The sequence below is a fragment of the Ictalurus furcatus genome, chromosome 5 (assembly GCF_023375685.1).
Source record: "Ictalurus furcatus strain D&B chromosome 5, Billie_1.0, whole genome shotgun sequence".
In the NCBI taxonomy this organism is placed as follows: Eukaryota; Metazoa; Chordata; class Actinopteri; order Siluriformes; family Ictaluridae; genus Ictalurus; species Ictalurus furcatus.
In genome coordinates this window covers 7,717,392-7,744,470 of record NC_071259.1, presented here as the reverse complement: position 1 = coordinate 7,744,470, position 27,079 = coordinate 7,717,392, and the positions used below count along the sequence as shown (strand labels likewise).

Genomic DNA, 27,079 nt, shown 5'->3' with positions numbered 1-27,079 from the left:
AAAAAGGAATAGACATAAATAAATAGAATAGACGAAGAAAAGACAGTCCGGACGGGGGGGGGGGGGGGGGGGGGGGTGTCCGATAGGTATTTCCTCAACAACGGCGGGGACACGATCCCCCCAAAGAATGCGTGGTTACGCCCATGGAGGCAATCATGCTAACCACTAAGCTTTCCTTCCCTTACATACTGTCTGAAATATTCACACATTATGGGATGCTGAATATTTCAGACATAAGTATGTAAGTAAGCAAAAACTTACTTTGTGTATGAAAGAAAAAGTAGAGTACATGTAAAATAAGTAAATGATGTAAGTAAACTTTAAGTGAGTAAAAATTAAATAAGTAAAAATGGCTAACTAAAGGTGAATAAGTAAGTAAAAGCTAAGTAAAGTAACAATGAAAAGTGAACATAAATGATTTAATGTTGCACCCAAAAAAATCTGCAGCCGTATGCACTATGATGTTTGCTATGTCCTGTCCTATATGATGCCGTGGACAAGGACCAGGCAGTAAGGGGTTTGGTGTAGGACTGCTTATTGCCTTCAGATGTCAGTGTAGAGCTCAGTGTCAAACGCTTACACAGTCCCAATCACATTATCTTCACCGATTTACTTCAGTTATGCGTATTGCAGCGATGTATTTTTTTTTAACATACGGCAGATGGCGCTGTCGTGTTTACACTAACGCAAGCTTTCTTATTACAACACACAGAAGAAGATAAAATCTCGTTGCTGTCGTTAATTCTCGCGATATTATATTTGTCAGCATGGCTGCTTCCACGAGCAGCGGTGGCGGCAGCGCTGTTAAAGAAAGTGAAAATTCTGTAAATAAAGATGCAGATACAGAGACAGCAGAGTTTTCCCCTGGTTTTAAAGACGTGGATACCTTTGTTAAGGTTAGTGGACGGTTCAGTGTTTGGTTATTTTGTTTCAGGCCTGGTTAGAGAGTGCTTTCTTGGTGTGAAAAAAAAATCCACACCAACGTGGGAAGCGTTTGCGTTTGTGTGAACGAACCCGAAGTTGTGAGATACTGTGTGTGTGTGTGTGTGTGTGTGTGTGTGTGTGTGTGTGTGTGTGAGTGTGAGTGAGAGAGTGTGTGTGTGTGTGTGAGAGTGTGTGTGAGAGAGAGTGAGAGAGAGAGAGAGATGATATGACAAAGTGATCCATTATCACTGTGTTTGTATTTCCTGGCTAGCAAGCTCTGAAGCAGAAGCCATAAAAACAATGTCTAAAAGATGACTAAAGACCAATCTGTTGTACGCTGCCGTGTATTTGATCAGTATATCACTCGTAGCCTTTTAATGTCCTGATGTTGGTCTTATAAGGAGTAAATTACGTAGGTGTTGTGCTGTTCTAGGAAAATTATCATCGACGGGTTGGTGTGTAAAAGGAGCTGCTATTGTTCCCATCCCGAAGATTGGAATATTTTTCAATAACAGCACCACTGGAAGTGGTTTATTCATCTTACACCACAGCAATTATCCACTGATTTTTATCCATCAAAAAGCACCACGTGTATTTTTATCTGTTTATATTTGCATTTAACAGTGTTGCATAGCATCTGTGGGATGTTCAGTATAACAAAATATCAGCTCTCTGTCCTACACCAGCCTTATTTTTCCTCGCTCTTGAAATGAATACGACGAAAAATAAGGTTGTCCTATTACAAAGAACGCGTTCTCCATCCTGAAGACTATCGCTTGGTGCCAAACTTAGCTTTACGTCTTACTGTTACAAAGCGCTGACACTGGAGACTCCTTCCATTAAAGGACATTCTAAACAGCTTAACGTGGCTTAATGCAGTGGTTTTCAAAGTAGGCAGCGCACAGGGGGCCTCAACAATTTGGTGTGAAAAATAAATTCCCACTCTCAGAGAAGCATACACAGTTAATCAATTACTAATGTGATGTAAGATATAATTATTAATAAAAAGAAGGGGATATATTCAGAAGTCTGTATTTTTAATGTGTTTTAAAGACATCTTGCAAAAGGGGGGGCTCTGTCAAATGTTAATGCCATTTGGGGGCCTTGCCCTGGAAAAGTTTGGGAACCCCTGGCTTAATGGACTCAAACAGCAACCAGGGAAAATAATTTTTTCTCGTGCGTATCTCTTGTCATAAACTGTCTACAGCTAAGACCGTAATCCAAGTGAAAAGACTATATTTTTACGCTAAGAAAACCGTTATAAAGAAAATGCTTAATGTATTAAGAAAGTCAGTACGTTTACATGGACAACAATAATCCAATGTTAACCCGACTAAGACAATACTCTGATTAAGAAACTAGCATGTAAACAGCAATTTTTTTTATTACCTTAATCTGACTAAAGTCATACTCGAAGTAAACACAAATCGAATTAAGACATGTGGAGTACTCCTGTTTTAGTCACATTACTGACGTGTATCATGTGAGTTTTAACCACATTTTGCGACAGGACACGATCACACATGGCAGTGCTCAACCGTTTACGGCAAACAAGAAAGCAAGGCTGTGTCCGAAACCGTGTACTTAACTACTACAGTATATAGTAGGTGAAATACATGTATTTCGGCTACTATGTAGTAGGTAAGTATGCAGTTTGGGACGCAACCCACGGCTTCAAGCAGTCGTCTATTTGCACGTACGGCATGACAAATAATTAACTGCACTTGAAGCTTTCGTAAAAGTAAAAATAAAAACACCCAAAACTGAATACAGTACCATAACGAAGACGAACTGTATGTCGATACGTGAAATTCTGGAGGAAACGTCGGACAGCGTGGCGTGGGGACGTAATGACGTGTGCCGTTAATCGATCTATGTTCTATAACATGTAAAATGGGAACATGAAAGGAATATTCTAAAAGCGACTCATGTAAACACCTTAATCACAATATTGTCTTATTCAGAATAAGGTCAATGATTAGATTACTGCTGTCCATGTAAACGTAGTCTGTGATATTGGAGGACCAAATTCACTATGCACCTTATTAATAAGACATACTATGTTCAGGCAAGTGGATGAACCCAGAATCTGACTTTGGTCCTCCAGTATCACCTGGACAGGGTGCCAATCCATCACGTACACATTCACACACTTATTCATACACTGTGGACACTTTGGACATGCCAATCAAGTACCATGCATGTCTTTGGACTGGGGGAGCACTGGGAGAACATGCAAACTCCGCACACTCAGGGCAGCAGTGTGAATCGAACCCCCAAACCTGTGAGGTGAACATGCTAACCACTAAGCCACCAGCGCCAGTTTTGGAACATCCTTTTATGCAAAATAAACATCTCCTCACAGGACACTTCACCTTGTCTATGATTATACATTTTTATTTATTTATACATATATATTTTTTCTGTACTTCCTCCTCGCAGTATGGACTCGGCTCTGTCATGGCCGCAACAAAAGCGTCTGCCGGTTTGCCGCAAGCAGGAGACGAATATGACTTTTACCGGAGCTTTCCGGGCTTCCAGAATTTCTGTTCAGTGCAAGGAGGCCGACTGTTACACTGGTATGTCAGAACGAGTCATTTTCTTGTAATAACATCCACATACAAGTCATTTGCATATTTCTCTTTCTCTGTAATACTGCAGAGTTTACGTTTCTGGATTGCATGGACTCTTCATTTTTCCGTTGCTTTAAACACTCCGTTGCAGATATTCCTTTCAGGGCTGGAGAATTTTAGTCACTAGATTCTCTAACGTGCATATAATCCCTCTAACAAATGAGTGAGTATTTTATCGAGAGGATTTTCGTATGCCATATTCCCTTTTAATAAATGCCATCGTTGATGTGGCTCAGCAAATAATGCAGGATAACAGGTCAGGCTTTCCCCATGTCAGATTGAGGGTGTGTCGTTGTGACATGGTGATTTTAATTGCATTAGAATTATAAAATGTAGCCATCTGATGATACAGGTAAGAAACTATTGCATTTTTTTCCGCCCTCAGACCGCGTACGAGTACTTTTATTTTGGATATACGTTGATGTTGATGCCGAAATGAGTAGTATGCGTAATATTAAGCAATCAGAGGCACGAGGGAACATTTATTTAGCTCCTTTTATGTCGGTTCTTGTCTTGTGCTGCTATCAGTGAACTCCTCATTAGGGCTGTGCCATATAGTATCATTCACGATATACCGGTATAATTCCTCTCCATGATCAGAATTTGTCATCCTGCGATATTGACGATATAGTCGATTACGTGTTTACATGCTGCAATGTGGGCATCTCGGACGTCGTGCAAGAAGAAGCATGGCGGAAGGTGGAGTTCCAATCCCAGACAAAAACCAAACATTAAAATGGATCTGACCCAACATAAGACAACGTCAACCCACCCAAATGTGTATAAACAACAATCCTTAGACATAATGTGCCGTTTCCAATTCCATAAACCTGTATATACAGATGGATCATGGAGGGACAATCGTGTGTCTGCAGCAGTAGCATTCGGTCAATGACGACTCTATTGGAAAAAAGCTCTGGTTTTCACAGTCGAGGTCCGGGCTTTGCTCCTGGCCCTAGAGCAGATAGAGAGTACGCGAAAACGGCACTTTTTATTCTGCACGGACTCAAATTCCTCCTTCCAAGCACCTGAATCTTTAACGTCCGAACACCCTGTAATTGGAAGCATGTTACCCAAAGTTGGTTCTTTACAGAGACAGATTTCAACATCGTTTTCCGTTGGATACCAGGCCATATTGAGCTGTGTGGCAACAAATATCCCTCCATCAGATCTCAAACCCATAATTAGCTCGTACATCTTCAAAAAAGTGGCAAATGGAATGGGACCAGTGCATTCATAACGGACTACACACAATCAACCCTGCTATAAATGTAAGACACTTCCCTCATTTCCCTTTTGAATCCAGACACGACCAGACCGTATACACGAGATGGCGTATTGTACACTCAAGACTCACGCGTGCATTCCTACTGAACAGTGAAGAGCCTCCAACATGTGATTCCTGTAAAACAAGAACGACTGTTAAGCATATATTAACGTACTGTCCTGCTCTTAACAATACTAGACAACGCTTTTACTAAAGCGATATGTATTTAGAAGTCTTCCAAAATGTTTCACTGGGGGAAAAAATCCTAGATTTCTCATCAAATGTTAAACTGATGGGTATAGTTTAGTATTCGATGATGGTTGGGTTTTTGGATCAATGTTTATGTTTGCACGGCTCTCAGGACTGTATGCTGATGTGACTTGTGGCCAAAACGATACTGTTGAATGTTGCTATTTTAATATCGTCATTTATATCATTATAATATCGCAGTATAGTTTTAAGTCTGTATCGCCCATCCCTACTCCTCATGTTGCTTTCATTTCCTTATGGATGACCTTGATTTTCTTTCCTTATGGACGACCTGAGCACAGAAAAAGCATCATCAGCGAGTGTGGGTGAAAAAGTGCTGTGAATTGCTATTCGAGATGCACACAAGACCTTGGTGAGAGAAGGGAAAGGACATCTCGGTGCTCAGTGCTCGAAGAAGTGAACTGCTCACACACTTATAAAACCTTTGTGTGTTCACGATTCATGGAACTTATTTTTAGCGCTAATCTTTAATGGCCACGGTCACCGTTACTGCTCAGCGTGTTAAAGTCGGCTGATGTTGCTTTCTATACTAAATATACTTAAATGTTTTTTTCAATCTATTTTTTTAAAATCAGTTTACTATAGTACCTCCTCTTGATATTTTTGCAACTTCTTTCCAATGATCATTAATCATGATGTCCAGATTGTTGTCGTTCTGCGCCTTCTGTTCATTGTAGGGATGTCACGAGAACCGATACTTTGGTACCAGGTTGGTACTAACATTCTTAAAACGTGACTGTACTTGTTTTTCTGCACTAGCATTGGAATCGATTATAATGGAGGTTGCAATTCTTCCGGACCTGATGGGAGTAGCAAATACGCGCAAGTGTTTCAGTCAGTCCACATGTGGTAAAGAAGAAGAGGAACGCCTACAAGCACACGGGAAAAACTACAGAAGATTAGCTTAGCTTAACAAGTTTAGAGGACTCGTTGAGAGGAAAAGAGAGGAAAGCTAGTATCGGTTTCTGGTGTGCAACCGATGCTATCGTTCATTTCAAACAAAGCGAGGAAACACCTGGAATTTGGCGAAGCACCTGAAAGACGGCTCTATATTATGTTTGTTTGAGGCAGCTGGCATTGTGGCCATGAAACCAGCTAACGTTATGCTCCATGTAATGTTAGCGATAGCCAGTTATTTGTTAATGACGCTAACACATTGCAATGTTATAAACTACCTCCTAGTGGACCACCATGCATCACCATTCAGCCAGTGTCCTGTCAGCAACATGTAGCCTAATGTCACTAATAATTATTCAAATGTTCATGCTTTTAATAAATCTTTTGGGCCTGCCACCGTATCAGTGAATTTAAACTAATGCTTGCATTCAGAGTATAAGGTGTGTGCGCGCGCCCGTGTTCGTCTGTGTGCGTGTGTGTGTGCGCGTTTAGGAGTGCACTATGCTTATGTCTATAACATTATACGGTATCATCACATGATGTGGTATCGGTGCATTTTAATGTGTATTATATCATTGTATCCATGGTTTTGTCAATACTATGCAGTATTTTATTTGAAATAGTTCAGAAATGAGGTGTCTGGACTCGAATGTTTGCAATCCATCCTATGCGTGCTGACATTTAAAATTGTAATCTTTAATCATTGTTGGTGCTGTTTGTTTGTGGTCAGTATGAGTCAGCTGATGCAGCACCATGGCTGCAGATCACGCTTGATGGACCGGAGCAAGCTGACTGGCCTGGAGGAGCGCTTTGACATGGTGGTCGACGCCAACGATACCATCTTGGAGAAAGTGGTACGGGCAACTGTTCACACCTCTCTCTCTCTTTCTCTCTTTCTCTTTCATTTTCATTGCTTTTTTTAAAAAAATTTTTTTAATGCAAATGTGTTGACTGCGTTCTGAAAGACATCTCTTCTCATGCTTCAATGCTCATGTTCAAGCCAAGAAATGTTTTTACAAGTATAAACCACTAATTTTGTCTCAAACTCCCATCAGGGGATTTTACTGGACGAGGCTTCCGGAGTGACCCGGTCACAGCCTGTTATGCCTGCAGGCTATCAGCCTCCCAAAATTGTTGTGTCTAGTTGGAATCGCAAGGTGAGTGTGTTGTTTTTATTGTTTTGTAAGCTTAAGTTTTACTCATTGCTAATAAACAGAAGTGGGAGCCAGGGAGCAGCTCCATAAAGCAACATAATGGTTTCTCTCTGCAAGTTCTCATTAACATTCTAGTGTTTGGGTATAGGAAGCCCTAAGAGGCCATGCGTTATTATTAGAGATGCACCGATACTAAATTTCTCAGCCGATACCGATTATTCAGAGTGATATCGGCCGTTACCGATAGTTCTGCCTTTTATGCCTTCTTTTAAATTAAGAATAATTAATTCCACAATTCTGAAGGAAATGCAAATAAAAACTTTATTCTTTCCATTTCATCAAGTTGTTTCACAGTAACTGGTCTCACAAACAGAAAACACATTACTCTAATTAACATTAACACATTAAATAAATTCTGAAGATTAAAGTGATTTCTTAACTTATTGAATGTTATTCATTCATATTAACAGAATTAAGTGACTGAATTCTGAAAAAACCCCTCCTGTTAGACTTCACATTCACTCACCACAAACAAAAGCATTTCTACTTCATCACTGACATCAAACTGGTAATATATAATATCAACTTTTTTATAGATTAACATGAACTGGATATGAAATATACTACTCTACAAATATTTTTCTCGGCAACATATACTTTGTCAACTCACCTTCATTTAAGTCTTTTATCAGTGTACTGGCGCTTTAATTCAGCGTGAGCAGCTCGGCAAAAAAATTTTGACTCGACGGCGAAACTCCCGCTTCACTGCTGCGGTGTAAAATTTTAGCAGTGCAGAAATTAGAGATTACAAACTGCAGTTTTGTCGTCATTCCACACAAGAGACATCATCTTTACACACAGCACGAAATCGAGATATTTTTTTTGGTCCCCACCCTCTTTTGATTGACAGGATATTTAATCGGCCCTGATCATCGGTCGTTTTAAACTATCGGCCGATGGCACAAAAAATTGCCTTAATTTTGCCTTAATTGACTTAATTTTTCTGTGTACTCAACATAATAACCTTGTGATTATTATTCTGGAGGCAGTAAAAACTTGGCGAAATCCCGCAGCATCATGGATGAACAAACTAGTTTTTAATTTGATTAGGGTCTCACGCTAGCTGAACATTAGTGTCCGACACTTGATAAATTGACACCTCTCTCTCTTAATAAGGTGATAAAGTCCATCTTTACAGCGGTTAATTATTAAATGTATGATGGCGAAGGCAAAGATGCCAGCTGCATTCACAAGGTGCGAGATTTTCTCATGATGCAATTACGTTGAGAGAAAACATCTTTTTGTTATGCAGCAAACACGAGAAATCAGGAAGGAAAAAACTAACGATGCATAGTTTCTTCATTGGTCTTTATCCGGGTGCTTTCAGTTTTTCCCCTTTTGACTCTCAGCACATGTTTTTGATGTAATCCTCCGGGAACGAGTGAGGAACGTCGCCACTTTTTAAAAGGCGCTGCCGTTTTTATGGGAAATAAGTTTTTAGTGACATCATGCACTTTACCTTTCGACCAGTAATGTGACGAGTTTGGACAAGTAAACCAACACGGAGGACGTGGTGTAGGTGAAAGATGAATCATGTTAGTGAGTTAATATCAGGTGATTTACAATGTGTTGAATCAAAACATTTCATTGCCAATATTCCAATATTGAGGTCTAACTAAAGTAACATAAATATGAAATAGCTTGCTATTTCTGGAACATTGACCACTTTAACATTCAAGTCACACAAGTTCAGATTTCCTGCCTCCAAAGCCACAGCGAAGGCAAACATCATCATATTAAAGCCAATTTCTATTTAATCTGTATTAATTATATTATGTTCAACCTAGATGGCAAACTAAGGCTACTTAGGAGGCCGATACCTGTTAGGACTGGTAAAAGTGTCACATTTACCATGTGTGTATTTGTTTTGTTTAACAAATACCAAATATGAATTGGTAAATGGTCTGTACTTTATATAGTTATATAGTTTAAATTGGCTTTTTTCCAAAGCGCTTTACACTGTGTCTCATTCACCCATTCACACACACCTACACACTCACACACCAATGGTAGCAGAGCTGCCATGCATGGCGCTAACTTGCCATCGGGAACAACTTGGGGTTCAGTGTCTTACCCAAGGACACTTCGGTATGTGGAGTCATGTGGGCCGGGAATCGAACCGCCAACCCTACGATTAGTGGCTCTACCACCTGAGCCACAGCCGCCCCAGTCCTGTTCAACATGGGGATTGAACCCATGACCCAATCACCCTGAGATTAAGAGTTTTATGCTCTACTGACTGAGCTAGCTACGTTGTGTGAAATATAAAAGCACTGTTACTTAAGTCTATGGTTTGAGGTTTACTTTCGTGTAGTGTTATTAGTACGGGAGAGAGGCGTGACCGACATCTTGAAGTTTCTTCCGTACAGGGAGGTGACAGCAACGCCGAGACCTTCCGCCTCCTTCAAGCCAAGAACATTCAGAGGCCGCAGCTAAAGTTTAAGGAGAAAGTCGACAACAGCAACACGCCGTTCATCTCTAGAATCTTCATCAAGCCCAACGCGTTACAGCCACTGGCTCCATGTGAGTTTGAAAAAACCTCCCGAACCTCTAAACCCCTAAATGTTCATGTGTCAATATGATGTAATGCAGAAATGGGAAAATGGATCTACATTAAATACAGCATCTTGGAAATGCAGACACGCACATGGGTAGGGCATGCCAATGAGATCAGTTGATGACAGTAAGTTAACACGTGATTATGCGTTTGATTGGTCGCAGGGAATTTCTAGCTCCAGCTATGGGCCGAGTGTCGGCTCTAAAATAATGGCAAAATTGCATACGCATCAGTTTACATGATGTCACTGTGCAAAGTATTATGGACTTTGGAAAAGAAATTGACGGATATCGAAACTCTGTAGCATTCTGATACTAACTCTGTCATTAAAAATTTTTTTTTTAATTGTATAATCAAATACAAATGACAATTTTGAGTCCATCAGTCAGAAATATTGCTCATCTCCGAAACAGAATTCAAAAGTGTGATGTGAATGGTTCAGATGAGTAAATTGGTGTATGGTGTTATAATGGCAGCGATTTAACAATAACTGCATTAAATTCAGAAGGAGATGGTGGTTATATATGCAGATGTGTGTTTTATGTTATGTGCAGATTTTAGCAACAAACGTGTGCGGAAGGAGAGGCCTGAGGATTCGGATGTCCCTGTAGCACTGGCCGACTTTATCCACCAGCTGAGAACGCAAGATCACATGGAAGACATGTAAGTGCTGCTTCACATCTGGATGCTTTATATTTACTAGTGACAAGTTCCGTCCCTTCTGATATCATGGTGTCTTTCAGGTTTTCTCATCCTTACCAGTACGAGCTGGACCACCTGGACATGCCGGAGAGTCTCGAGAGTAAACCTGAACCACAGGTATAAGTGGTTTATGACGGGCGTTTCCCCTCCTGTTTCTGCCAAACTAATCCGAAACGAATCTTTTTCAATTTTGCGCACTTGTGGTCTTGCAGATGTATAAAGCTCTAGCAGAGACGAATTGCCAGTTCATCAACACCTTGGAGGATCTGGCTGCTTTAAACGAGAAGCTGAACAAGATGACCGAGTTCGCTGTCGACCTGGAGGTGAGTGAATGAGTGTTAAGTGTTTAAGATCACCTTGCAGATGCAACGGAGAGCATTATGTGCCAGAGCAAATAGCAATCACACTGGCAAGGGGAAAAAATATGCAATACCCACATTTTTTTTTTTTTTTTTTTTTTTTTTTTGCTATTACTTTTCATAAGTGACATGCAGAAAACATACCACACTGAAAAGCAAAACATTCGTTGCTTTGCTCTTAGGCGGCGTCATCTCTTTAAAGAAAATCAGTCAACAGGGGGATTACTTGATACGTTTTAGTAGTAATTCTAAAAAGCTTTCCATGTTTATCTCTTTAGTAGGTATGAAGAAATGATGCACATCAATTTCCGTCTAAGGTCGGTATTCAGGTTGCAGCCATATTTTGAATATGATGTTCACGAGCGTACAGGCATCGGAATATTCCCGTATACACGCTTGTTGTAAGTATAACGATCTACACATGCGCTTTTCCTTTCCTGCTGTTATTTCCTGGGAGATTCAAGATGCTCCCGTTGCTACCCAGAATTCCTTTCAAACTGAGCATGCGCATATGTCTCCTCTCAGTGGATTTTCTGAATAAGGTGTTTACATGCAACAATTTCCCGATTTAAAACGGGCGTATTCTAGGTGTGGAAATCGGGCAATCGGATTGCGGTGTTTACGTGACTCGATACTAATTAGAATATTGCCAATTTCTGATTAATATCGGAATACTGATGTGCATGTAAACACAGTCACTGAGCCAGTAAAAGAATGTAAAATTGTTCCTTTATGTGGACAGTAACACCCCCTGGAACATGAGCCTTACAGGACCCTCTCCCAATACAACCATGCCTCCGAGTAGTACGACTTAGGGCTGTGATTGCATTTCAGTGTGACGTGACTGCAATGCACTAATGAAAGTGAACATTCAACATTTAATTCTAAAAAAGCCTATTTTTCAAACAACATGTGATCAAACAACATGAAAAAGAGAAATGAATTGGAAAGTTTTAGTGGTTGTTTTTCACTCTTCTCTATAACTCTAATCTAAATACTGTAAGGTATTTTTAAAAATGCAGACGTTCTGTTCAGTCTGTTTTTTCTGTCCCTCTCCCAGCACCATTCCTACAGAAGCTTTCTGGGAATCACATGCTTGATGCAGATCTCCACCAGAGAAGAGGATTTCGTCATCGACGCCCTCGAGCTGCGGAACGAGATGTACATCCTGAACGAGAGCTTCACCAATCCCAGCATTGTGAAGGTGATTTTGCTTATTTGCCCAGAAAGACTGAGGTTGATGTGGAACAAATCAGTTAGCATTACGTTGTAATTTGAATGGAGCATCTTATGATCGCTGAGTAACACTCAGCTTGTGCTATGCCGAAGCTAGCAATTAGTTTGTGTGCTTTTTCTTTTTTCCTGAACAATTGTTTTTGTTCTTCGAGGTTTTCCATGGCGCCGACTCGGATATTGTGTGGCTGCAGAAAGACTTCGGCCTCTACGTGGTCAACATGTTCGACACTCACCAAGCTGCTCGCTCGCTCAACCTTGGCAGAAACTCCTTAGATCACCTACTCAAAGTCTTCTGCGACGTGGACTCGAATAAACGCTACCAACTCGCCGACTGGAGAATACGGTAAAGCAGAAACGGCTAAGTTTTGGAACAGGCATATCAAAATTCCCTTTATTGTTTCTTGTACATTTGGATAATATTGTATAATCATGTTTGTGTCATGCCGCTCAGACCTTTACCAGAGGAGATGATCAAATATGCCCAGGCTGACACACATTACCTGCTCTATGTGTATGACCGACTAAGAGCGGATCTGTTTGACGCGGCTAACGGACAACCAGGTCTCGTCCAGGTCGTCTGGTCCAAAAGCAAAGATCTCTGCCTAAAGGTACATCTATATATGTTTATTTTAAGGATAATAATCAGGAATAACGTTGGTTGTGGGTTTTTTTTTTTTTTTTTTTTTAAATATATAGATACTACATGTAAAAGAAAGGATGTTCATTTATTTTATAAATATTGGTTATAGAGATGTTAATACCAACTGACAAAAGTGACAATTTTATGGTCACTATGGCGATAAGCCCTGATGGGGCCTTGTGGACAAAACAAATACATATAAAGAAGGGAAGAACTGAAAGACTAGAAATGTGTGTTTTGTGCCAGTGTATAAATTGTATTCATTTAATTAGTTTGTTTTTATACATTTTCAGCATTTCCATTCATTTGTCCGAAAATATTTGGCAACCTTAATATTTGTGTTTTCCTAATACAGAGCATTTGAAAGCGAATTTAAACAATTTTGGTGATTTTTTTATTTATTTATTAAATTTTTTCCACATCATATTGTTTTTCATATTTCCCCAGAAATACATGAAGCCAATCTTCACTGAGGAATCGTATATGGAGCTGTACAAAAAGCAGAAGAAGAGCTTCAACAGCCAGCAGTTAACTGCCTTCCGTCTCATGTATGCTTGGAGGGATAAACTAGCAAGAGCGGAAGATGAGAGCACTGGGTAATACACAACCCTCTTGACTATACGAGGGAAATTGCTGTATTTAATTTCACCAGTGTCTTTATTGAACTTAAGCTCCAATTTCACTTCACTTGTAAAAACAAAACAGAACGAGTCTGGAGTATTCAGACGTACCAGGATAGTGAGAGAAAACGTATACGATTCCGAACATGATTTGGTTATAGAGGCTTGCTAACTCATGTTTAAACTTTGCAGGTATGTCCTACCCAACCACATGATGATGAAAGTTGCTGAGGAGTTACCCAGGTAAGTTCCGCCCCTTTCATTGACAGATTTGTTCTTTGTTTCTTACAGCAATAGCAAATAACCATTACATCATCTGCTGGGAGAATGTCTGCGCCACACACTGTATGAGCCTCATTTTAAAGAACCATGTTATATTGGCACATTCACAAATTTTGTCAAATTTGACGCTCTGTACTTTTATATTGAAAACTGTGATAAAGGGTGAGGGTTATTATATAGGAATTTCATACTGCAAATTCCTGTAGTATATTACTTTATGATTTCGTGTCATGGTGTGTGGACTAGCTGTAGTTTGACGACACATCACGTGTGTGTTTTTTTGTTTTGTTTTTTTGTTTTTTTTTCGTTAAAGGGAGCCGCAGGGCATCGTTGCTTGCTGTAACCCCACCCCACCACTGGTGCGCCAGCAGATCAACGAACTCCATCAGCTCATCAAGCAAGCGAGGGAAGTTCCACTGCTGAAGGTGAGCCACCATCTGGATCAGCTTTATTGATTTGTAAAAACCCAGTAATTTCTGTCTGTTCAGTCAAAATGAACAAAAATGTACCATCATGGATATAAATGCTTCATCAGCCTCATAAAGTAAAACTACAATTCAAAAATCAGTTTAGGTCTTGATGATCACATAACCAGATTTAATGGAAAGTCTTTTTAAAGATGTGCCACAGTAATTGACCGTTTCTCAAGTGTTAAACGGAGTGTTGTAATCAGGATTCTTTGCAGCGATGGATTCACAGCCACCACAGCAGTGGTAGGCAGGGTTGGGAGGGTTACTTCAAAAATGTATTCCATTACAGTTACACATTAAAAAATGTAATCATTAACCTAATCCAAGTATCACAGTCTGAAAGTAATCTGATTATTTTTGGATTACTTCAAGGTCACGTATGTAAATAAAGTCAAGAGAAAAGCAATATGATCTAAAGTACTTTTCTTTAGAGCTTATTTTAGAGCTTAAAAACATATTCGGTGTTTGGATTTGTTTTAATAAAATAAACAAACAAATAAATACATAAAAAGATCACTGTCCCTGATGCAGGGTAACGCAAGGGTAATCACAAAAGCATTTCAGAGAACAATTTGTGTTCATTTCTACCAAAATTAACTTTACACAAAATGCATTTGCACAAGACGGAACCAGAACAATAATGAAGCAGCTTTCTATATTGTTACGTAAAAAGATTAATTTCTTTTGTTTTAAATGAAAAGAATTGTAATCCTGATAGTATTCCCATAAATTTTTTTTTTTTTCCCAAATATACTCGTAATCTGATAACTTTGTTTTTTTGACATAACTGTAACGGATTGCAGTTAGCAGTTTTTTTGCATCCTGATTACATAGCGCTGTTACATGTATTTCCTTACTCCCCAAGCCTGTAAGGTAGCTCAGTGGTTAAGATGTTGGACTACTGATCAGACGGTCAAGAGTTCATATCCCCGCACTGCCACTGCTAGGCCCTTAACCCTCAACTGTTCAAATGTATAACTGAGATAAATGTAAGTTGCTCTGGATAAGGGCGCCTGCCAAATGCCTTTAAGGGCGTATGCCAAATAACTAAACTTGATTTAATATTTGATCAGCTTGGCAGCTCTAGTATTATTATTTGTATATCTTCTTCAAACACATGGCGTCATGTTAAGTTTACATCATGGTCACTGAGTAATTTGGCTTGGTTTTATAGTTCATCGGAGGTTAGATGTGTTGTTTCTTCAAACATGGGTTTGGAGGAATCTGTGCCGTAAAACTGGCTGATGGAATACCATTAGCCAGCATTTTTTGTTTTTTATTCACTGGCAAACTTGGTCATCTTTATTAAAGGATCTTGTAATGATTTTAGAATTTAGAAATTGGAGTGATGATCTGTCTCCTCAGGCGGAGCTACTGGCAGAAAAGAAGAAATCGCTGACACCTAAACGAAAGGTTTGATCAACTTTTGTTAAACCATGTGCATGCGAATTTCATAAGAATGAGCATGAGCAAAAAAGGACAGGACTGAATAAGATGTATTGTTTTGCAGCCTGAGTCGATGTTGTTCGGTCCCCATGACTCCTCGCGTGTGGCCGAGAGCGACCTTATGGAGCTCTCTTCCCATGGTAGGTCAAACATGGTTCACTTCACTGAACTAAATATATCATTACTGTTCCTGAAGGCTAAGTTAATTACATATTTCTACCACCTCCATGACCTCGGTGTTCATCCAAGAACAAGCTAATTTATTTTTAATGCCTCCCTAGTGAATAATGGACACGCAGGTAAGTGAACACTGGTCCTCAGGACCGACACTGTCTTGTATGTTTTGTTCTCTCCAACTCCTAGTACGCTTGTTTTCATGTTCAGTGTTCTTGTTGCATGGTTCAGGTGTGTTGGGAACTCATTAGACAGTACAACTGTGTCCCTGAGGACTGTGGTTGGAAAGACTGGTGAAAATGTACATTCGTTTTATTATTCTAAGGCACCGGGGTTGAAACATGCAAGCGAATAAAACCCTGAGCTACAGAACGTGCGTCTGGAAATGACGGCGCTTTATGTCTTAAGCGTAAAAGTTAGTTTGTTTTTTATATCTTTCACAGCTTAATTACAGCTTAATTTCGAAGTCCTTTGGTTCTCCCTGAAGCAGACATAAGGGTTTGTGACTTGAATCGGATGCATTTAATTCAAATTATAGTAGCTAAAATAAGCAGGCATATAAATAATGTGTTGGAAATTAAATATTGTCTACATGTAAATAAACGCCTAAAATTTGAATAAATTATGGTTATTAATTACACCCCTGCTGGTCCTTTTCACAGTTGATTCAGATCCCCAATGAGCAAGATAGAGGTGACAGCAGTGGAAAAACCTTGAGAGGAGCCAAACTCGAAAGAGAAGGCATCTTCTGAGTGACATCGGATAACGTTATAAATCATTACAATATAAAGTTGTAGGAGAGTATAGACACACAGGGCGTGCCTGTACTTGTTTAAACACATTAGAATGCCTTGCAGCAGGTGTACTGTAACGCTAAACAGGCAGTTCATTTTGAAACTACTGAACTTCTAACTGTGATCTTTTCATTAGAAACCCCGACCAAACCTGGAGTCCTTTTCTCAGAGGAAGATGATGCACATCTTAGTGATGACCTGAAGTCTGTGGATGGCCTCATAGCTTGTGCAAAAATCTCCCTCTTTGGGGTAAGACATTTTATAAATGCACTCATCATCCACACCTGCGCATTCATACAGTTATGCAGTCATGTGGGAACAGTACAATGCATAAAATCATATCAAGACTACAGGGAAAGCTGTGATATCCCAAATTTGATCATGGCATGGCTGCTGGGGTCAGACGGGTCGGCTGGTCAGGATAGCCATTTCTGTTGGATAATCTATTGTCCCAGAAATAATTGCGATAAACGATATATTTGACATTTTAAGACCATTTTATGCCACTGATATAATGATGATATGATATACCATATTAATACAAGTACACCCTTTCAAAAAGCAATGAACTTTTAATTCTTAAGAATATTCACAGATTGGAATATAATATCGTGAAGTCTTTATGCTTTAGTTCTTCATTGTCCGTGTTTAAATACGTTGTTATGGAAAGAGCATATTCACAACATGACTTACCACTCTACCTAGCGCCTTACTTAAGCTTAAGTTCACGTCATTTTGTGCAGAAGAAAATTGTAATATTACGTTTATGTTGTGTAAGTGTCTGATTAATCTCAATTGTATAGGATGCGTTCGAGGGAGTTAATTAACCTGCTAGTAAAGTGCTTCAGATTACTGCTGTTCGTTCACTGTTCAGGTTCAGCTCTTTTATTTGAAACACTAGAACTATTCTTTCTAGATTTTTCTTTTTCAAAAAAACATCCTTAGTGCAGTGGTTTTCAAAGTGGGGGCCGCCAGGGGGCGCCCGGGGGGCCTCAACAATTTGGTGTGAAAAATAAATTCTCACTCTCAGACAACCACACACACACACAATCAATTCCTAATGTCATGCAATGTAAAGATGTAAGATGTAGTTATTAATAAAAAAGAGGGATATATTCAGAGGTCTGTATTTTTAATGTGTTTTAAAGACATCTTGCAAAAGGGGGCCTCGGTCAAATGTTAATGCCATTTGGGGGGCCTTGCCCTGGAAAAGTTTGGGAACCACTGCCTTAGTGCATCGTTAATATCTTGCATGTCATTTTTTTCAGCAGTGTGTTTTAATTAAAATCGGTGCCAGTGCTTGGTACACATCTTCAATTCAAATGCATTCCATTTTTGCATTGAAGTGTGCACTTTTATCTTGCATTCGAGAAATATTTTTATCTTAATTTCGACTAGGTCATGTCCATATATTGTACGATAAGTCGATAACGTAATTATCGTGACAGGCCAACAGACGGGGTTAGTTTGAGTATTTCAGAAAATGGTGATCGCCTCGGATTTTCACGTACAACACTCTTTACAACTGTGGTGAGCAGAAAAGCATCTCGGCATGCACCAAACATCAAACCTTGAGGTGGATGGGCTACAACAGCAGAAAACCACATTGGGTTCCACTTCTGTCAGACAAAAACTGGAATCATGAGCACAGGCTCACCCAAGCTGGAGTGAATAAAACAGTTGAAGAGTAAACAAAAATCACCTGGTCTTTTTCTAGTTTTAAACTGTCCAGTTTGGGTGTGTCTGTGCCTATGATAGCTCACCAAAACTGAACATTGGAAGAATGGGAAAAAATCCAGGCAGTGTTTTTCATATTTAAACGAACTGAAGCTCTTGACCCGTACCTGCATGATTTTTATGACGTGTGATTACCTGAGTTAGATAATTAATGAGCAAGTGTTCCAAATAAAGTGGACGGTGAGTTATTCAGCCAAAACTGTTCATTAGACATGTGGTTTCTACTAAAAAAACTTCTATGGCTACTAAAAGCACTAAATTAACAGATGTCACTGCAATTCATTCATTTGCAGCATCAAATTTAATATCAGCTAAAAAAATATCTTATCTTACAAAATCATTAATTATAGAATCATTAATGTTGGGACATTTTCCTACTCTACACGAACTACATCTTAGATTTACAGCATTTAGCCGATGTCTTTACCCAGAGTGACCATCGGCATTAAAAAAAAAAAACTGCGTGAACCTGAATGTTTTTTCCATCAAGAGCATATCCCTGGTTCAACTTTAACTAGCACATTGCAATGACTAGAAAATGTTTTTAGTTTTCTGTGTTCCATGTTAATGAATATCTGCACACGTTCCTTTCGCTGCTTACGTTACAGGAGGAAGAGGAGGTCCGTGAATCCGCTCACTTCACCGTGGCCCAGCAGAAAGCTCGCAGCATCATGGAGTCTTTTGAAAACCCTTTCAGAATGGTGCGATGCATGTAATTGTCATATGCAGTCATGAGCTGTCCAACTGAATGCCTTATCTTGAGATTTACATTGTACACTAACGGATTTACTTGTATCCTTCTTTTTATAGTATTTACCTTCAAAAGATATACACATCTCCAAAAATGCGAAATACGACCCTTCGTCCAAGATTTACGAGGTAAATATCAATCCTCGGGCACAAAGATGCACTTTGTACAGGCTGCAGAAATTGATTTTTAAAAATTAAAAACAAAAATGGCTGACGTGCTGAAATCAGTTGGATTTTGTAAAACGGATTGAAACGAAACGTCATGGTCTGTACAATGCAGCTGTTGTCCACAAATAAGATATCAGAAAACTGTTTAAAACGTGACGTCAATGCTAAAAGCCTACTGGTACGTCAAAGCCATATTGGGAACAAAACATTTGAAAAGAGCTACAAATAAATGTAGAAAAGGAAAAAATGGGGCTTAAGAGTGCTCCTCGGTTGCCGGTTGTTTTTTGTTTTGTCCCCCCCTTTCAGATTTTTAGGACTGACTCATCAGGCTTAGTCATATCCAGTGTCAAGGGAAAAGAGCAAAATGCAATTTCTAGGGTTACTTTTTGGGAAATTATACTAGTTTGTTTTTTGTGTTTTTGATTTTAAAACCTTTTAAAACAACTTGAATGAATACTTAATCTAAAAGCAGTAATAGCAGATACGAGCCATTTAGGATTAACTAATAGTCATGCACTACATTTGAAGACTTTGTTCCATTAATATTTAACCCTTTCCCCCCGCTTCTTGTCTAAAACAGATCAGTAATCGGTGGAAGCTGCAGAGTACTGAACAGCAGCAGAAGGAGACTCAGGCTAAACAGCAAGCGAAGGAGCAGGCAAAGAAAACTAAAGGTATCTTCCCCTGCATTACATGCATTCTTATTTCATAATAGCTATTCTGTATTAGTGTGTCCTCTGTGCTGGATGCAATCTGCCCTTTCTTTCAGAGGAGCGTAAAAAAGCCAAACAGAGCTATCAGGAGTCCCTGCAGAATGTCACTACAGTCAGACAGCAGGTCCTGGTAAGCAGCTCTGAGCTCTGTTTTAAAAAAAAAAAAAAAAAAAAGAAAGAAAAAAAAAAAAAAGAGTTTATGCTTGGATTTACTTTTTTGTCTCACCTCAGACCATCATTTCCATCTTATCATTTCCACACTGTGTCATTAGGAAGCAAAGCATGGAGGACAGAAGAGAGAGAGGGTTACGAGTGAAGAGGGCGAAGAAACTTGCAAACCGAAGAAGAAAACTTTGAAAACTGGGAAGTCCAGCGCCGCTTCTCCTGCGACTTCTAAAGCAAGCCAGCAACAAGAGTCTGAAGATCCTCAACAGGCCCCGTCTGCTACCTTCACACCTTACAACTACAGCCAGACTGATTTCAAACTGTTTGCAGGTACGATGGTTTTCCGGCTCTGGACACTGCTTGTAATTTATCAACGTCCCCTTTTCTACATCGCAAGCCACTTGCAGCATAATGGGAGGAAGATGTAGTGGGAATGGGTTTCATCACTCACTTGATGTTGCTTTCGGCATTATAGTTGAAGGAATATCTTTTCTTTGTTTGAGAACTAGCTAATGCTAGCTGTTATCGACAGACGGAACCGTTATCGTCGGACGGCGTTATAAAGTACTGTTTTTGGTATTGCTCCTGTTTACTGGTGTGAAAAGTTCATTCTTCTCTTGAAATCTATATTTTCATTACTCTACTTTAAAGTGAGGACTAAAGTGGTCTTTGTTGTTGCGGTGATGATTCCGCTGAGGTAAATTGGCGAGGGGAAGGTGAAGTTTATAAGGACATCAACATTGGACAGTATTGGAACATAGCCCGGAAATTTGTATTATTAGTGGATGCACTTTTCATTATTTTAGGCTTGTGCAATATTGTTTTTTCACCACTTGCGAATTACATGGGGCAATAAATGATTTAATTGCCTTTAACCAGAGTCTGAAGTCTAAAAAGACTGGGAAATGATTATATATAGCATTTTAGGAGAGTAAAGGAGGAGTGTAATAATATCCCAGCAATGGCAATCTCAAAAACTTAAATGGGTGGTAGATTTTAATGTGATTTGCTAGCAAGATACAAGTATTTAACCAGTTTCTAATTATCACCACCAATCATCATAAAATTTTTTCTTACTGGGGTGGTTTTTTTTTTTAGCCAAAATGTTTGGGTGACATCCTTAGTAAATCTAGTTAACGGGCATTAACTGTGTACTTGTGAAACACACAATTGTAGATTTTATTTCACATGAATGAACTCAAAATATTCTGTAACGGAAAGGAAGTGTCTGGAAGTCCGAGGGCATGTAAGACTGTGGGAAGGGGCGGTGTCAGTTAATATAGTAGTTATTCCAGATTTAGGCCGTAACGTGAACTAGGAAACAGTGGCTAGAAAGTGATTTTTGTTCCCACACCTGGGCACTACTTTTTTTTTTTTTAAATGCATTTCTGCATAGATAACACCCTTACGGACTTTATGTTAAAAGTTCGCCGCAAAATATCCTGCAGTTTTTTTCGTCACAATCCATAAATGTGTATAATTGTGAATTTTAAAAAACTAAAATCTTATGCTGCTGGTTTTGCTTGTAACTTTATATTCATTTTAGCAACGCAAAATATCTCTCAAACTGACATTTATACATGAACCTAAACATTTGAGACCAGTATTGGTGGAGTAGTATACTCAAATGTGAATGTAGACCATGAAATAAGGCAAATTTGAAGAAGATGCGCTTCAATTTCACGGATTGGCACCAAGCAAAATTAAACATGCATATTGTAAATTTAGCAAAACTGAAGTTTTATACATCAAAATTTTCTGTAGGCACTGTGTAATAACAGAAAGAAAGAAAAAAGTACACTTTGGCCCAAGTTGGCTGAAATGACTCTGAAATGCTACCCCCCACCCCCATTAATTTTGAATAATGCCAAAAATTGACAATTCTACAGTTGATTTGTTACAGCCCAAAATCAGCCAAAAATATGACACAGCGCGTCTTTACTCGTCAGGAGTAAAGACATCCTTATCACTATCATCAGAGCCATAATCCCATGTAGCTCTTTCCTCTGTTTCCTGGGAAACATTTGCACAATTTTGGCACCGACATAAATCAGGTATTGGTGCATTAGTTTGTAAACCCTCCATTACAGTCACACAGTGACACAGGTCTTGATGGTGCATTAGTTTGTAAACCCTCAATTATAGTCACACAGTGACACAGGTCTCCATGTGCTATGTACAAACTTAAGTACTTGCCCACAGCAGTAAGATCAGCATCTCGCCACACAACATGGAGAAATCTGTGCCTATTTGTTTGTTCCATCTGATAGAAACTTTTTCCATTGTGTTGGTGTCTTCTGATCCCGTCCATAAATTTTCACCAGTTGTGTACAACCACCAGCTCTATGTGACCGTTCTAGATTTTCAATACTCATTTTCCGGATACTGGTCAATCACAAAGTCCATCAGTGTACAGTTGTGCTTCAGAGCAAGCTTGACTGTGTACTGCAGCATGGTCTCGGTGAGCTCTCTGAAGGTATGTCGTATGGAATGGCTGCTATGCCGTCGAAGAGAATGGCTCCATGTGCCAGAACTTTGTCAGCTAAACAGTCTCCACCTTTGGTTTCCAAAAAATCCATAAGAGCTGATTTGTTTGTTTTAGCAAGTGAACCATCAGCACTGGTTAAAGGATATGACACAGTTCCCAAGGGCTAGAACAGAATTTCCTGCAGGTCTATCTTTCTACTTTGACCTATGACAAGTAATCTGGAGAAAAGCCTCTTGTCGGTACGCAGAATCACTTCCTTGCCTGCTGCAGATTTCTTCGTTGTCTTTGCTTGGTCACTGAAGGTCTTTAATTTTTGTGTTTTGATGGGAGCGAATATGTCAACTGATGGTGAGAACAGTCATTGGTCCATAAACTCTTTGACAGCATTTTCCCCCTTTTCCGGAGCTGCGAGCAAATCCCTCATGATTCCTTCAGCTGCAGCTGTCCCAGAGCTAAGACACACAATGCCATCTTGGTTGGTGTCAAAAGGATTCAGCATGGAATCTAGGGTGGAAATTTCATCAGCATGAATTTGTGTGCTGTCAAGGTCTTTTCGTTTCCTTATATCGGGATTTACTTGCCATTGCCTCACATTGTCTTGCTATGGCAGCCCTTTCATGTTGCGAGAATATCCAGCGATATACTGCAGCTCGATGCAGCTAACCCTGTCCACCCACCCTTTGTCTTGGAATCTCTGTTGCATGTTTGCTCAATGGCCTGATCACAAGCAATCGAGGGAAATCCATGGACTCTTTGATGTTGAACAGTCCAGTGCCCTTGAACACTGAGCTCACTGTGGCAAGAAGGATGTGTGAGGGGCAAATTGACCATTTTCCAGCCAGTATGAAGGTAAATACCTAGCATAATTTACATCGTCATACGCAAAAAGCCATGCCATCATCAAGTGCGCTATTGACAAGTGAGAAGGAGTATCTGTACTATGTCAATGTACAAACTCCAGAAGGTAAAAGTTGGGTTTTCTGCACTACTACTTCTTCTTCTTCTTTTCACAAAGTCATGAAAACACACGCGAGAAGCGACACGGATATATGAGGTGAAAACCACGCACGAAACAGTTGTTGTTTTATTTGAAGATGAACGCAGGACAGAAACGAGCAGTGTGATGATTTGTGCTGAAGAAACCACAGAAAGGAAAAGACACAAAAAAAAAAGGAAGGGTTTCCCTTCCTCACGGTGACCTCACCCCATGCCTTGCTCTCATTGGCTGTAGCTTGTCGCCGCAATCACTGCCAGTGACGACACTTTTCCCACCACAGGATGTGGAGTTGCCCAGATATTTAGCATGCCAAATATGTCTGGTGTCGGCGAGCCTCTTTGAAGCATCGTTGAGAAGTTCATACATGATCACACGATCGACTGCTGATTGGCGAGCCCAGATTGTTCACTGATTTGCCTCCGACCAAAGGGTTTTTGTCGTCGAGCTCGGCAACTTGCAAATCGGGCTTTAAGTCGTGTAACATGAACTAGGCTTAATAAGACTTGTGGTAACGCACCTCCAGAGACACACAGTCTTTGTCTCGAATATGCACAAGAGTGCTAGTATCTTCCTTCATCTCAGCAGCTTTCAGCAACTGGTCTGTAAATAAATAAATAAATAACTATAATGAAATGAACTTGTAAATAAAAACCATTCAGTAAAACTGTGTTCTGGCTGTAGCTGTATGCAAAACAATGCAAATCTGACTGACTGTACAATAAATATTAAATAAATTATGTCATTGTAATTGAAATTTCACCATGGTACCAGCATATGTCATAAAACTTAATAGTTCAAATGTGTGTGTGTGTGTGTGTACACTTTGTTTTTACCTACCTACTGACAACGTTTCTGCCTGTGAAATGGTCCTTCTGGCATTTTCCTGCCACAGTAATGTACTTTTCCGTTTTCTTACAAATTATGCACAAGGCAGGAAGCATGGGACCTGCACAAGCTACTAGCAGGCCCATCCTAGACCCAAGTTCATTTGTCGGACATTGAATTGTTGAGCTGCTACTACTCAACGACACAGACTGGCCTTCGTGAGCATCTTGAGCTTCAGGACGCTGTGTGACCCGTTTCTCAGCTGCATCCAAGCGCCCCCATTTTTTAATTTTTTTTTTTATTTATTTATTTTTATAAATTTATTTATTTATTTTGAGTGATAAGTTGTACTAGTGTACTACACTGTTAAATTGTGGAGCTTGTAAATGGAGATGATATAATTTTTCAGATACTTCAAACTGACTGTCCCTCAGTGGTGGAATGAACGTCCAACCTCAATCCGGACAACAGAATCAGTCACTATCTTTTTATAAAAAAATTAATAATAATAATTTAAAAAAACAGCTAAAGAACCACCTCTTCTGTGAACACTTAACTAACCCCTAACTTGTCCCCACTCAAAAAAAAAATCTACACATATACTGCCCTTACACCTCTACTCTGTGCACTTTGCTCCTCTAGCGCTCAATTAAAAATCTTGTATGGTAGCACAGTTTGTGTTGCTTGATATATCGCTTTCCTTGTATTTCCTCATTTGTAAGTCACTTTTGATAAAAGTGTCTGCTAAATGAATAAATGAAATGAAAATTATATCGCACAAGATCTCATGGTCTCATATATTTTTTTAGGCAATTCAGTAATGAGGCAGGAAGAAAAATATTCAAAGGTTGGACAAAACTTAAATTCTGGGTTGAGTTTAATGTAAGCACAGAGATGATTTCACATTGCACACAGCCTCAGAAATTTAATTTCCTAATTCATTATAAAATCTGACCATTAGCAGTCTGGTTGCCGTGCAAGTTTTTTCTAGTTAACGTTCTTCTTCCCACCTCCACTGTATTACAACTGGAATAGTGATGCAATTTTTTTTTCTTTTTTCTTTAAACGGTTCCTTTGTTCATCAGACAGGTTTGTTTGTTTTTTTTTTTTTTTTAAACACACTTGTCACTAACGTTTATTCTGTTCTTTAGGTAAACCCAAAGACTCCACACAGTTCGATCCAAACAGACAGGCGTATGAACATAAACGGAAGGTAATAATAATCTCCATGTGAGCTGCACTCTGATGTATTGTAAATTGTTTCAGTTGATTTGTAGTTAATCAATTGGGGATGATCACTGATAATGTTTTTTTTCCCCTCAGAAAAAGCTTAAAGGAAATAAGCCAAGTGCTGCTGGAGGCCGGAGCATGTCCTACCTGCCTGCAAAATCTGACAGGTATTGAAATGCATGCCTTATTTTTTTGCCAGCCTTCTTCCTTGTTTTTATAATGAGTTGCATAACTTGTGCTCTGTCTTTACATTTCACGTTTGTCTTGTATTTTCATTTTCAGAGGATTTCGTCACAACTGGCCCAAGAGATAAGAATCTCTACAGTTTTGTTTTTGTTTTTTAAATGTGGGTCATTTTATCTATATATTTATATATAGCACATTTGGGGAAATGATACACAATGCTGTATACAAATTCTGGAAGACCTTTCATTAAAATGAACCTTCTAAATATTGGTTTCTTTTGAGTTGTTTTGGGGTTTTTTTTGCTACCTACAAAACATGTGGAAGTGTCCTAATAAACATACAACAAGGACCAAATTTAAATTTAATTTAATTTAATGTGTGATTAGTGGTGCATCTTCTGGAATTATTCCTAAAATAAAGCATCACAGTGAGAGCTGTTTATGAATGAAGAATTATTTCAGAAGTGAGTAAATTAATTAAAAATTTGAAGATTTAGACTCGGAGTCAAAGCGGATACGTTTTACAAGATTCTCTATAGTTGTATCTATTAGTATATCTTTGGGAAGAAATGTTAGGCTATTTTGAAAGTTTCTGTGATTTTAATCTGCCTAATATAGATTTCTGTAAAGTAAATAACATCAGGATTATTGCCATCTGGTTAATTTAGGGGTTGGAAGACTTTTTGCACCAAAAATAATGAACAGTTCCATTGTGATTTCATCATCATTTATTTTTATTATTATAATCAAACACCTGTATGACGTACCAGGCTTATATATGTAAAAATATATTTTATTTATTTTTTGGAGACATTTGAGCTTATCTCTGAATGTTGTTTTAGTGTGATATCATTTTAAAGCTATCCTGTATCTGTAACCAGTCAATTAAGTTATAAAAGCTATAATAAAAATGACTAACAACTATAAACGTGTATATAGTGTAATGTTCATGGTAGTTATACCACAGCACTGTTTAATCCTTGATCCTGACTGATCACATGATGTTGGTTAATCCTCTATAACAGCAGCTCTGACAGCAGTACAAATTCAAATCACCGGTTTATTTAAAGCAGTCATTCTCATATTCTTGTTATTCGTGGTGGTGTTTTTTTACTTTACACACACACTTCTATGGCAAATGCACCATGTCTAAAGTCAAATAAGATTTTTTTAAAAGTGCGTTATTTAACGAAGAATAATATAATTGCAGATATGATGATGCTTTCTGTAAGGAGTCTTAGTCTCTGAACGAGAAACTGAGGAAATGTTTATAGCAGCTAGAACATAAGTGATAACATGAACGCCTTTTGCAGATACCCCAAAACATGAAATGGCA

The 27,079-nt window shown here is 39.0% G+C and overlaps 1 protein-coding gene across 1 annotated transcript; it reads left to right on the top strand.

The window, feature by feature from the left end:
• The first annotated feature begins 674 nt into the window (after positions 1–674).
• Positions 675–27,071, top strand: exosc10 (exosome component 10). Its single transcript, XM_053624555.1, has 25 exons — positions 675–896; positions 3,367–3,503; positions 6,722–6,845; positions 7,047–7,148; positions 9,575–9,728; positions 10,317–10,425; positions 10,506–10,581; positions 10,677–10,787; positions 11,884–12,027; positions 12,212–12,402; positions 12,511–12,667; positions 13,147–13,295; positions 13,512–13,562; positions 13,915–14,026; positions 15,437–15,484; positions 15,582–15,657; positions 16,622–16,734; positions 18,831–18,923; positions 19,033–19,101; positions 19,721–19,814; positions 19,910–19,983; positions 20,126–20,348; positions 25,480–25,541; positions 25,652–25,725; positions 25,841–27,071. Exons 1-25 carry the CDS (start codon positions 768–770, stop codon positions 25,869–25,871), a joined length of 2,703 nt encoding a protein of 900 aa, XP_053480530.1. The 5' UTR covers positions 675–767; the 3' UTR covers positions 25,872–27,071.
• The last annotated feature ends 8 nt before the right edge of the window (positions 27,072–27,079 follow it).